Source organism: Nomascus leucogenys, chromosome 6 (genome assembly GCF_006542625.1).
Source record: "Nomascus leucogenys isolate Asia chromosome 6, Asia_NLE_v1, whole genome shotgun sequence".
Lineage (NCBI taxonomy): Eukaryota > Metazoa > Chordata > Mammalia > Primates > Hylobatidae > Nomascus > Nomascus leucogenys.
In genome coordinates, this window is record NC_044386.1 from 91,582,084 (window position 1) to 91,594,348 (window position 12,265).

Genomic DNA, 12,265 nt, shown 5'->3' on the forward strand with positions numbered 1-12,265 from the left:
AGGGCCCTTTTAAAGTTTGACTAATAGTCATTAGTGGTATTCTATATTCTCGGTTTGTTTCATCTGCACAACTGATAAGTTTCCCTTTAATCCACTGATTAAAAAGCTGACACATCTGTAGTATACTACAATAAATGGACACAAGTTTGATACCATGCAACATAAACAGTCCCAACCCACAGGATATTCCAGTCTCCCCCCCCCACCGCCCCTTGTGAGGGCTTGGGGCAGGTGCTGCTCCAAGGCTAGTCAAACCACAGTGATCATATCCAGTCCACAGCACCTTCCATTTTATTGTTTTATTTACAAACAGGGTGAAGTCAAAGGGAAAGTCGGGGATGGAGTCAGTCTGGGCCATCCAAATGTGGAGTAGTTCTTGGGTCAGGCTCCACCATGAAGGCCACCTCTTACATATCCTTTTCCTGCCCCTTGGTAATGGCCCCTTGATTCCTCAGGGCAGCCTCAGCTGCTGTACCTGAACACTTTTATGAGGGCAGATGGATCCTGGGGTAACAGGGGTGGTACGAGGGCTGGGGCCCCCTCAGTTTGTGTAAACCTGAGTTCCGATCACACGCATGATTTCCTTCTGTATCTTGGGGTCCTGAGTATTAATGTTGGCATCGCCCACCTGACCATCCTCATATCTGCCAAAGATAGGGCAAGTGTGAGCATAAGAGGGAGAACAATACCAGAATAACATCAATCAGTGGAACTGTATTTCAAGGCATGGCCATCCCATCCCAGAAGTCAAAGCACTTTCTCACTGCTCTTCATAGTGGAAGATATTCAGCTTATCTGGTTTCCTCTAGATAGATCCCAACAATCTATACCCATTCCCATCCTCCAATGGTAAAGTCCCAGTGACAGCTCCACTCAGGTAGCCAAGGACATGTCTCAGATAACAGAAATAGACTTTTCCCAGTAGCCACGCACCATCATACCCCCAACCTCACTCCTCAAGTAATCCTCAGAGTCCCTCCGAGACTTACACAAAGAAGAACCTTGTGCAGACATGGTCGGATACAGGGCACACCCAGATGTTCCCATGCTTCTGGAGGTCCTTAGATGTAATCACTGGGAGAAAGAGGGCCAGAAATCATAGCTACAATACTTAAGGCACGGAGTCCAGGCAAGAGAAGGAAGCCATGCCACTTCAACATCACTCTTGGCCAGATCATGTGCCAAAATTACATCAGAAACAAAGGTTAGAGACCCAGAAAAACAGGACATGGGCAAGCTACCTACCTTCACAAAGTGCTATACAGTTTAGATTCCGACTCTGCAGGAACCTTGACTGAATGGATCGGGTCTGGAAGAGAAGGAGGCAAAGGAGACCAGAGCCAGGTAGATGGGTACAGCTTTCCCTAGAGAGGCTGGTTAGCTGATGATTGGGAGTGGGGATCAGAGATATCCTGGGCTCCCCGCAACTCCCCACCACCCCCGAAAATTCTGCTTTCCCATAATCAGTCTGGATAGGGTCACAGCTTCCATCTTTACATTTTCATCTAAACTCAGCCTCTGCTTTTATACTCATGACTTCAGCTACATATGACTCCAGACATGTGTTCACTTTAGAACATACCTGATTCCTTTAAATGATCTTCAAATCACTCCCCAACCCATTCTCACCCCACTGTTTCCCTGTCCAGCTCTGGAGCCTAAATTAGCCCCAGGGAAAGGTCCTGCCTCATTAGAACAGTTCCAATACCTGGGGGATGGTATTCATCCTGTTGTATCTCTGGACCAGCTCATCCTTGGAGGGCATCCTGTGCTGTCCTTTTCCCATTCCTGTCACAGAACAATACACCCACTTCATTTATCAAAAATTTACTAAAGTGCCTACTATGTCCCAGCACTGAGCTAGATGCTCATCAAAACAGCAGAGAATAAAATAAACAAGGTATTTTCCCCCACAGAATTTAGTCTGCTGGAAATTACAAGCAAGAACAAGTAATTACAACACAGTATGGTAAGAGGTTGTGATGCAGATTATAGAGCATGGTGTGAGCCTAGAGGAGGGCAACTAGCCTAGCCTAAGAGTTTAAAGAAGTCATGTGGTGACAGCTAGACTGAGAACTGCAGGATTAGGAAGAGTTAATTAAATAAACAGCGGGGAAGTGTCTGGGCAGAAGTAATAGGATACAGAAGGCCTGAAGGAAAGATAAGGTAGTGTGTGTTAGTTGCATAGAGAATAGTGAATTGCAGAGGAGTGGCGAGAAATGATGTAGAAGAGGCAAGCTAGGATCAGATCAAGCAGGCTTTGCAGGCCATGTTAAGGCAACTAAAGTCTATCCTCAGAACATTAGGGAACCACTGCAGGGTTCTAAGATAGGGGAGTAGCACATGAAATCAGCCAGGAATGAGGGGCCCAGGAGAGTGGGACATCAATACCTTGGTGTCAAGTGCCTGGATGAGTGACATGAACGGAAAGGAAGCAAGCAGAACAAGTCAGACTTGCTCTAGTCTCAAAGTTACATTAAAAATCTGACCAGTCATTCAAGAGAAAAGCATCAGCAGTTAAGTGATGAATAATTTTGTACAGGAAATCACAATGGCAACTACCTTGAAGAATCCTACTTCAAAGTCTTCCCAGGCTTGAGAAAGAAGTACCCATTCCTTCTAGTTTCCACATTATCTAAACTCTCTACCTTCCTTACCCCTGTTTATAACATTTATAGACTCAATTTGGACTTTTCTTATTTAGATATGAAAATGTGCTTGTGTACTCCCACTCCTCACTCTTTTTGGTTTGAGGATAGGATGTTAAGTCTCTGGACTCAGCTTTATCATAGGCCCAATCTTACCACAGTTAGGGATAAAAGCGTGTACACGTGTGTGGACACACGTGCCTGTGTGTGTGTGTGTCCACCAGAGAGAGAAATGAAGATGGAGATGATGCTAACATTACAGGTCATAAGCACTCTCACCACTCTACCCTGGAACTTTCTATTATTATTAACTCCACTCTGATCAGTTCTTGGTTTTCTGATAGCCATGGTGTAGAAACAGAGTGATAGCTGTTGAACTGACATTCTGCACTGCTCAGGCTGTCAATTCATCATGTATTTACACTCAAGTCTCATGACAGATTTAGGTGGGGCCTGAACAAAACTCAGGACACCAAGAGCCTCAAGGCTTGAATTACCAATTTCTTCCTTATACAGGACAGGTACTCATAACCCCTGTTTACACCTTCCCCATTAGCCTTAACTAGGTTCAGCTCTCCATCCAAACATCATGACCTTCTCTCAAATTGGGTATGTCAGTGACAAAAAGTAAAATTCCCATTCAGGTTATACTCCAGAGGAGGCAGATAAGAAGATAATAAAGAACAATCTCATTTCTCTGGCAGGTCTTAGAGATGGCCCTTATGATATAACCCAAATCTTGTCCCACCTCAATCCTGTTGTACACTGTCCTTTCCATACTGATCCAATGATTGTCCATTTCCTGAGCCCAGACCCTGAGATCATGGTGGCTAGAATAATCCCTAGAAGTTTTGTGTCCGGAGTATGCACTTAACAGAAGTCCCTAAACAAGACTAAACAAACAGATGGAGTATATCACCTCCTTTTTCATTGTCCCCTATTTTCAACATGAACTTTATAGCCAAGTCACTGGAACCTCTACTAGATACATGAACCCTATTTACACCAACCCCCACTTCCAGAGGGCACCCAATGCCATTAGGCTAAAGATAGTGTGAGAAAGAAAAAACAGAAAACCAGAGCATAATAGCGTAGAAGAAAACATACAAGACAGTTGGTCAAATGCTGGAGTAACTACAGTAAGTGGAACATTTGCACACATCTCCCCCAACATCCCATTATATGTACTCACGTATCTATAGGGCCCTCAGAGACCCATCATTCAAGCAAGGCCTACTCTGTCAGTCTAATATAGTGTATTAGTCCATTTTCACACTGCTGATAAAGACATATCCAAGACTTGGTAATTTATTTACATAGAAAAAAGGGTTTAATGGACTTACAGTTCCACATGGCTGGGGAGGCCTCACAATCATGATGGAAGGCAAGGAGGAGCAAGTCACATCTTAAATGGATGGTGGCAGCCAAAGAGAGAGCTTGTGCAGCGAAACTCCCCCCTTATAGAACTATCAGATCTCATGAGACTTATTCACTATTACAAGAACAGCACTGGAAAAACCTGCCCCCATGGGCCAGGCACGGTGGCTCACGCCTGTAATCCCAGCACTTTGGGAGGCCAAGGCAGGTGGATCACGAGGTCAGGAGATCGAGACCATCCTGGCTAACATGGTGAAACCCCATCTCTACTAAAAATACAAAAAAAAATCAGCTAGGTGTGGTGGTGGGCACCTGTAGTCCCAGCTACTCGGGAGGCTGAGGCAGGAGAATGGCGTGAACCCGGGAGGTAGACCTTGCAGTGAGCTGAGACTGCGCCACTGCACTCCAGCCTGGGCGATAGAGTGAGACTCTGTCTCAAAAAAAACAAAATAAAAATAAAAAAATAAAAACCTGCCCCCATGATTCAGTTACCTCCCACTGGGTCCCTTCCACAACACATGGGAATTCAAGATGAGATCTGGGTGGAGACACAGCCAAACCGTATCATATAGTGATAACAATGGCCTAGAAATTAGGAGACCTGGATCGCAGCCCTATCTCTGCTACTCATAGCTGTGTGATCATGAGAAAACCATTTAACTTTTCTGTATATCAGCTTTCTTATTTGTAAAGTAATAAGGGATTAGATGATCTGTAACTCCAATGGTAAAATTCAATTGCATTTTGTATCTATAATCAATTGCCCTTTGAGAGAGGGAGATGAAAGGTGTCTATGATATCTTTATGTAATCGGTTAAGTGATGAAGAAAGACAAGAGGTCAACAGAGATTTCTGGCTTCATCTGGTAACTAAAGGTATTTAGGCACTTGGTAGTAAACAAAGGCCAGGGGGAGAAAAGAGAAAGAAAGGGAGGGCATAGGGAGAAAACAAAAGAAGAATCCCAGTGGGCACCAAGAACCATGAGAATCTCACTACTTGGAAAGACAAAAGAACTTAATCAGAGGGATGCTTAGGCTGAGACAAAGATAAAAAGTGAAGAATCCAGATAAATCAAAAAGACTATTCCAACCCTAACCCCACTTTGGATGCCAGGCACACAGAGTAAGATCCACTCATATATTCAACAAATATGTGTTGGTCACTTGCCCTGTGTGGATTAATTATAATCTTTGTTTCATGACACATTATTATTTTGTTTTGTTTTTTTGAGACGGAGTCTCACTCTGTTGCCCAGGCTAGAGTGCAGTGGCACGATCTCACCTCACTGCAACCTCCACCTCCCAGGTTCAAGCGATTCTTCTGCCTCAGCCTCCTGAGTAGCTGGGACTACAGGTGTGTGCCACCACGCCCAGCTAATTTTTCTATTTTTAGTAGAGACAGAGTTTCACCATGTTGGTCAGGCTGGTCTCGAACTCTCGACCTCGTGATCTGCCTGCTTTGGCCTCCCAAAGTGCTGGGATTACAGGCGTGAGCCACCATGCCCAGTCTCATTATTATTTTTTAATAAGACAATGAATACCCAGAGACCCAATCAAAGAACTAAATTCTAAATCTAAAACATTACCAGTGACTTACATCTAACTATCTGCCTCCCTTTGGAGGTAATCACTATCCTGCAATTTGAGTTATTATTCTTTTGTTTTTCCTTTTTCCTTTAGTTTTCACACACACACACATAATACACATATATATGCCTAAACAATGTTTAATTTTGATTTTGAACAATATAAAAAAGGCATCACAGTCTCACTCTGTCTTCTGGGACTTCCCTCTTCTTATTGAACATATTTATTATTATTATTTTTTTTTGAGATGGAGTCTTGCTCTGTCACCCAGGCTGGAGTGCAATGGCGCAGTCTCACCTCACTGCAACCTCTGCCTCCCGGATTCAAACGATTCTCCTGCCTCAGCCTCCTGAGTATCTAGGATTACAAGCATGTGCCACCACACCTGGCTAATTTTTTTTGTATTTTTAGTAGAGATGGGGTTTCTCCCTGTTGGTCAGGCTGGTCTCAAACTCCCAACCTCAGGTGATCTGCCTGCCTTAGCCTCCCAAAGTGCTGGGACTACAGGCGTGAGCCACCGCACCCAGCCAAAAAATACATTTTTATTACTAATCTTTTGTGGTTGTATGTGCCGCAAATGTCTTCTGTCGGTTTGTAGCCTGTCTCTTCACTTTCTTTAGGGTGTCTTCTGAAGAATGTAAGTTTTAAATTTTTTTTCTTTTTTGAGACAGGGTCTCGCTCTACTGCCCAAGCTGGAAGTACAGTGGCATGATCATGGCTCACTGCAGCTTCAACCTCCTGGGCTCAGTGATCTTCCTGCCTCAGCCTCCTGACTAGCTAGGACTTACAGGCACGTACTACCAGACCTGGTTATTTTTATTTTTTTGCAGAGATGGGGTATTGCCTGTTGCCCAGGCTGGTCTTGAACTCCTGAGCTCATGCAATCCTCCCACGTCAGCCTCCCAAAGTGTTGGGATTACAGGTGTGAGCCACTGTGCCCAGCCAGAAGTTTTTAATTTTAATATAGTCAAATTTATCAATCTTTTATGATTTGTAATTCCATTTTTTCTGTTCTCTGGAAGACTTTGGATAAAACTAAAATAATTTGTTCCTTGAAAGTTTAAGATTAATTTGTAAAACTATCTGGGCTTGGTGAGGTTTATTTTGTGTGTGGAAATTTTTAAACAATTTCTATTTCTTTTATAGTATTATGACTATACAGGCTATTTCTTGTCAGATTTGTTATCTTTTTCTAGGAATTTATCCATTTTATCAAAGTTTTTAAATTATTAGCATAGTGTAGAGAACTCTCTTATTACTTTTTATTTATTTTTTTTTTTTAGGCAGAGTCTTGCTTTGTTGTCTAGGCTGGAGTGCACTGGTTTGATCTTGGCTGACTGCAGCCTCTGCCTCCTGGGTTCAAGTGATTCTACTGCCTCAGCCTCTCAAGTAGCTGGGATTATAGGTGCATGCCACCATGCCTGGCTAATTTTTCTATTTTTAGTAGAGACAGGATTTCACCATGTTGGCCAGGCTGGTCTTGAACTCCTGACCTCAAGTGATCTGCCCACATCAGCCTCCCAAAGTACTGGGATTACAGGTGTGAGCCACCATGCCCCGCCTTATTACCTTTTTAAATTCTGCTGTATCTATAGTTGTACTGCTTTTTTTGGTGATTATATTATTTGTGTCCTTTTTCTCTTAATCTAACCAGGGTTTATCTGTTTTGTTAGTTCTTTGAAATCATCTTTGGACTTTTTTGGTACTATGTATTGTACCTATTTTTATTTCACAGGTGTTAGTTCTTACCTGTATTATCTCCTTTCTTCTATTTTGTTTGGTTTATTCTGTTGTTAGAGATGTTTTTAGGCCTCTGATTCTGGCACTTTCTTTTTTCTTTTTTTTTTGAGACGGGGTCTCCCTCTGTCAACCAGACTGGTGTGCAGTGGCGCAATCTCAGCTCACTGCAACCTCCGCCTCCCAGGTTCAAGCGATTCTCCTGCCTCAGCTTCCTGATGACACTACATTTTCTGATCTTTGTAACAGTTACAAATTACAACAGGATATCAAGTAATAATCTATTAAGAATCTAGCACAATCCCCTTCATGTGGTGAACATGCAACTACATGGTGACTATACCTTGTAAAGAGATTACATCAAACAAGCACAAAAGCAGACTGAAAAGGAACTAAGACATGAGCCAGGAAGACTGAGAGAACTCTAAATCAGATTTCCTTTTCTGAGCTGGACTGATCTCCTGATTAGAATCTGGACCTCACCTTTAGAATAAAATGCTTTATCTTGCATTCAATGTGACTAATATAATAGTGTAAGATTATAGACAGTTTAAATTTTAAAAGACGGTTGAGAATAGAGAAGAACAATGTCTCTAGAAATATAAGCCAATGGAAAGGACGCAAGCCTTCAGATGTTTTCACATGTAAACTTATATGTACAAGTATACACAAACACAATCTATAATTGCCAACACCAAACATGTGTTCTACAAAAAGCCTTGTTATGTCCCTGTTATTCCTCCACCCATTCCCAGGGCCAAGCCCCTGCTATGAATAAAACCATCATTTTTAACAATAACTGGCCTCACCTTGTAAAGAATCTAAATTTCTAATAAGAAAATGTAGAGAGAGAGAGAGAATATGTATCCATGATCGGGGAGAGCTGACACAGACCAAGTATCCATAATGAGGGAGGAACAGACAGCACAAATCATGTATTCACAAACGGAGGCAATGTAAATAGAGTCAAGGTGGCCACAGAATATTTCTTACCTGAGTATCCAAAGGAAATACTGGAGATGGGGCTCAGGTAGATGCCTTTGCCATAGGCTGCTCCATGCAGCTTGCAGGGAAACACCAGGATGAGTAATATGAGCCTGGGCCCTCCCATGGCTATTTATTAGGCAGCAGCAAGGCTTATCCAGCCCTCTGTCCCTCCTTCTACCTTCTCATTCAAGTAACCCTAAGCACCTATTCTCAGAAAGCCAACTGGCTGAAAAGCGGATGCAGGTTAACCTGCTTGCCTATGAAGTGCTACATAACTGACGCATTGGAGAGTGGGAAATGGTAGAACCACTGAGTCAGTCCCTCAGCATTCATTTTCCTGTCTCCAGGCCTTGGTACATATGCAGATTCCAAAAAAGAGGAACTACAGAATGGGTAGCCAGAAGGAGGGCCAATACACACTCCCTGGAGTCTCTCAGGGCATAGAAACAAGTCTCCCATATGTACTCCTTGAATGAATAGCCACATAAATTGAAAAGCTCTAATAGATTAATTCATCACAGTGGCTACAATCAGCAATTCCATAGTCCTGCTTACAAGTACATTCCCATTCCCCAAACCACCAAAAAAACGCAGCCTGAGATCAAATACACAACAGCCACGTTCTCTATTCATACAGTTCTAACTTCCTCTCTAGGGAACTCCACAAGACAGGTTAGGCTTGAGGACACTGAGGCAAAAACAGCTTACTCTAGAGCAGCCTTCCACAGAACTGAGTAGGGAAGGGAGTGGGTAGAAATATAGGAGAAAGGGGCACAGCCTCACCTGCAGTTTGGTGTAGGATGCATTGACCAGCCCATTGCGCAGGATCGAATGCCAGTTCTCAATGTGGGACCCACTGTAAGGCAGGGTAGAATCCATGTCTCCTTCTGATATGAGGTTCCCAGGAACACTCCCAAGACTGCCATTCCCACCCATTCTCACCCACACAGGACATGAAGATGGACAGGTACACCTAGTGATGGACATGCACATGGATACGGTCACTGGCACGCAAGATGTGTGTGTGTGGTTAAACTCTACGTCTCTGTTTCCAGTCCCATCCTCTCTTTGGTGCTTCAGCTACTCCCATCCTAAATCCTCAACTGCTGGTTCAGTATTTTTATTTGCCTATTCTCCTGACACTTCAAATTCAATAAATTCATCTGAAAATGAACAAATTTATCACTGACCCCAAATATGGCTTCCAGTTCTGACTTCATGTTCTATTTTAAGAAAAGGGTGCTACCACTCCCTATAAGTTCTCTTTAATACCTCTCTTTCTTTCTTTTTCCCTCCTCTCAAAATCAGGCATAAATAGTGGATTTTTCCATCAAAGTAGCTTTCAGATCTGTTCTCTCCAATCTATTTCTTCAGCCACATCTTTTCACATGTAAATGTCATTTTTCCTCAACTACATCATAAATAGTTTGAGAATAAAGACCACGTTGTATGTACCTTTTTGTCCTTTATAGCACCTACCACAATAGCATTTAGTAAGTATCTGCTGACTGGTTGATGGACACATGTAACACAAACTCATATCTCAAGCGCATTCTTCTTGCTCATCCCCGCCCCCTCACCACCCCCACTGCCCAGCCCCCAGCCTCCTCACTGGAAGGCAAAGGTGCTGCCATAGAGCTTCTTGGCGGTCCGGAACCGAGCCTCCTTGGCAGGAGGGCTGCTCAGCAGGAGGAACTGGTGTGAGGTGTGCATGAACTTCAGCTGCTGCCCAGGGTGGGGGTGGAATCAGGAAAACAGAGCAGAAATCGAGATCAGGGAGGGAAGGGTTGGGGATAGGGGAAAAAATCAGGCTTGCATTAACCCCACACAAGGGAAATATGCTAAGGCCCAAAGACTAAATTGATGGACAGAGCAAAGTAGGCAGATCTAGGACCAATATGGTTAGCTGGCTTACAGCCCCTCCCTGCCCCTCACCAGAAATTTAAAGCATTTAGAGGGAGAATGGTCACTTACCCTGCTGAGAGGTAGTTTGACAATGTGTGACCTGTTGCTAGAGATGATCCTGGGAAGAAACAGAGAAAAAAATAAAAAGGATAGAATAATTATGTATTTAAGCTATCCTTCCTGAACAAGCCAGTCTTCCTCTGCCTTTAGGAGGATAAACAAGGATTACTGGGCTGTCCAAATTGTGTGAAACGTCAAGGTCACTATCTGGATATTCTTGTGGGTGATAATGCTTGTGAATAAAAAAGTAAAAATGAAGGTAGTGACCAGACACAAGCTAATTATTGGGGAGTTAAACAATGGATGAAAAAAAAAGGGGTGGGAGGAGGGCTGCTACAAGTAGGGAGTAAAAAGGGTAGAACAAAAGGAAGAGCACAGAGGTCACCTACAAAAAAAGAAAAGACAAAACAGAAAGAAGAGGTCTGAATTAGAATGGTGACAACTTATACCTGGGATTTAGACTCAGATTCAGACCTGGGCTCAGCAGCCATCCTTCCTGAGCTTAAGAGAAAACATGAAAGCTCTCAGGAATGGAGAGAAATGGAGAGAAAGTTACTGTCTAGGCTGGAAAAAGAAACAGAAGAAACTAGAATGAACTTCCTTAGGAGTCAAGGACAGACTAAGCTCTATACAGGCTGAACGAAGAAGATAGAAGAGAACAGATATAAAACACTGAGGGCTCAGCAAGAGAGCACTATCTCCCATGTGGATACAGTTTGCTGTTGTCTTTGTTTTTTGTGCCTCATCTATGTACCTGTGATGCCACCACAGATGGTCTATGCCTAGTTATTCCTCAGGCTAAGAGGGAGAAAGCTGTTGCACTGAGGAAGTACTGAAGGCTGACTAGGAAGAGGGAGGCAAACTAGAAAGGGAAAGCTATGTCAGGAAAACAACAGAAATTGAGATCAGGAACAGATGGCAGCAGGGACAGTAAAAATCTTGGCTAGGAGAAGAGCACAGCAGTAGTGCCTCAAGGCTCTGGACATTCTATATCATCAAGGAGGCCCAGAGACAGGGCAAGGGGATAGCAGGAAGAGACAGACCTCTCTGGATGCAAAGAAAACTTAGTTAAAATTAACAGTGTTAATTTCTACATGCAAAGGACACAAAAACCTATTGGTGGTGACTATAGTTAGTAACAATGTGTACTATTCTTGAAAATCACTGTGGTAATAGATTTTAAGTGTTCTCACCACAAAAAATACATATGTGAGATAACGCATATGCTTATTAGCTCTACTGAACCATTTTGCAATGTACACATATTTCAAAACATCATGTTGTACACAATATATGTAATTTTTTTTTTTTTTTTTTGAGACAGAGTTTGGCTCTTGTTGCCCAGGCTGGAGTGTAATGGCACAATCTCAGCTCATGGCAACCTCCACCTCCCGGGTTCAAGCGATTCTCCTGCCTCAGCCTCCCGAGTAGCTGGGACTACAGCCATGGGCCACCATGCCCGGCTGATTTTGTATTTTTAGTAGAAATGGGGTTTCATCATGTTGGTCAGGCTGGTCTCGAACTCCCAACCTCAGGTGATCCGCCCGCCTTGGCCTCCCAAAGTATTGGGATCACAGGTGTGAGCCACCGTGCTCGGCCCTATAATTTCTATTTGTCAATTTAAAAAATAAATTAACAAACCAAAAAAGGAAACAAACAACAAAACCTACTGCGAAACACGGAACACCTAAAGAGAACTTGAAAAATCATGTCAGCTGCACATTGTGGCTCACGGCCGTAATCCCAGCACTTTGGGAAGCCAATCAGGAGGATCACTTGAACCCAAGAGTTCAAGACTGGCTTGGGCAACACAGGGAGACTCCATCTCTATTAAAAAAAAAAAAAAAATTAGCTGGGTGTGGTGGCGCATGCCTGTGGTCCCAGCTACTGGGGAGGCTGAGGTGGATCACTTGAGCACTGAAGGGCAAGGCTACAGTGAACCATGATCGCACCACTGCACTCTAG

The 12,265-nt window shown here is 43.3% G+C and overlaps 1 protein-coding gene across 10 annotated transcripts in view; it reads right to left on the reverse strand.

Annotated features, from left to right (window-relative positions):
* Positions 1-268: 268 nt before the first annotated feature.
* The window catches only part of PARP6 (poly(ADP-ribose) polymerase family member 6), a 31,882-nt gene continuing 19,885 nt past the window's right edge, over positions 269-12,265 (reverse strand). For 4 of the 10 annotated variants that reach the window (XM_030814697.1, XM_030814693.1, XM_030814694.1 and 1 more), the window contains 8 exons: positions 10,310-10,358; positions 9,948-10,060; positions 9,119-9,191; positions 8,342-8,411; positions 1,709-1,788; positions 1,246-1,309; positions 990-1,074; positions 269-644 (listed from right to left, as the gene is read on the reverse strand). In XM_030814697.1, coding sequence (XP_030670557.1) covers positions 542-644; positions 990-1,074; positions 1,246-1,309; positions 1,709-1,788; positions 8,342-8,411; positions 9,119-9,191; positions 9,948-10,060; positions 10,310-10,358 — 637 coding nt within the window. In that variant the 3' untranslated portion in view covers positions 269-541. The remainder of the gene's footprint in view (positions 645-989; positions 1,075-1,245; positions 1,310-1,708; positions 1,789-8,341; positions 8,412-9,118; positions 9,192-9,947; positions 10,061-10,309; positions 10,359-12,265) is intronic. The other 6 variants (XM_030814695.1, XM_030814700.1, XM_030814699.1 and 3 more) reach the window with 3 other exon arrangements.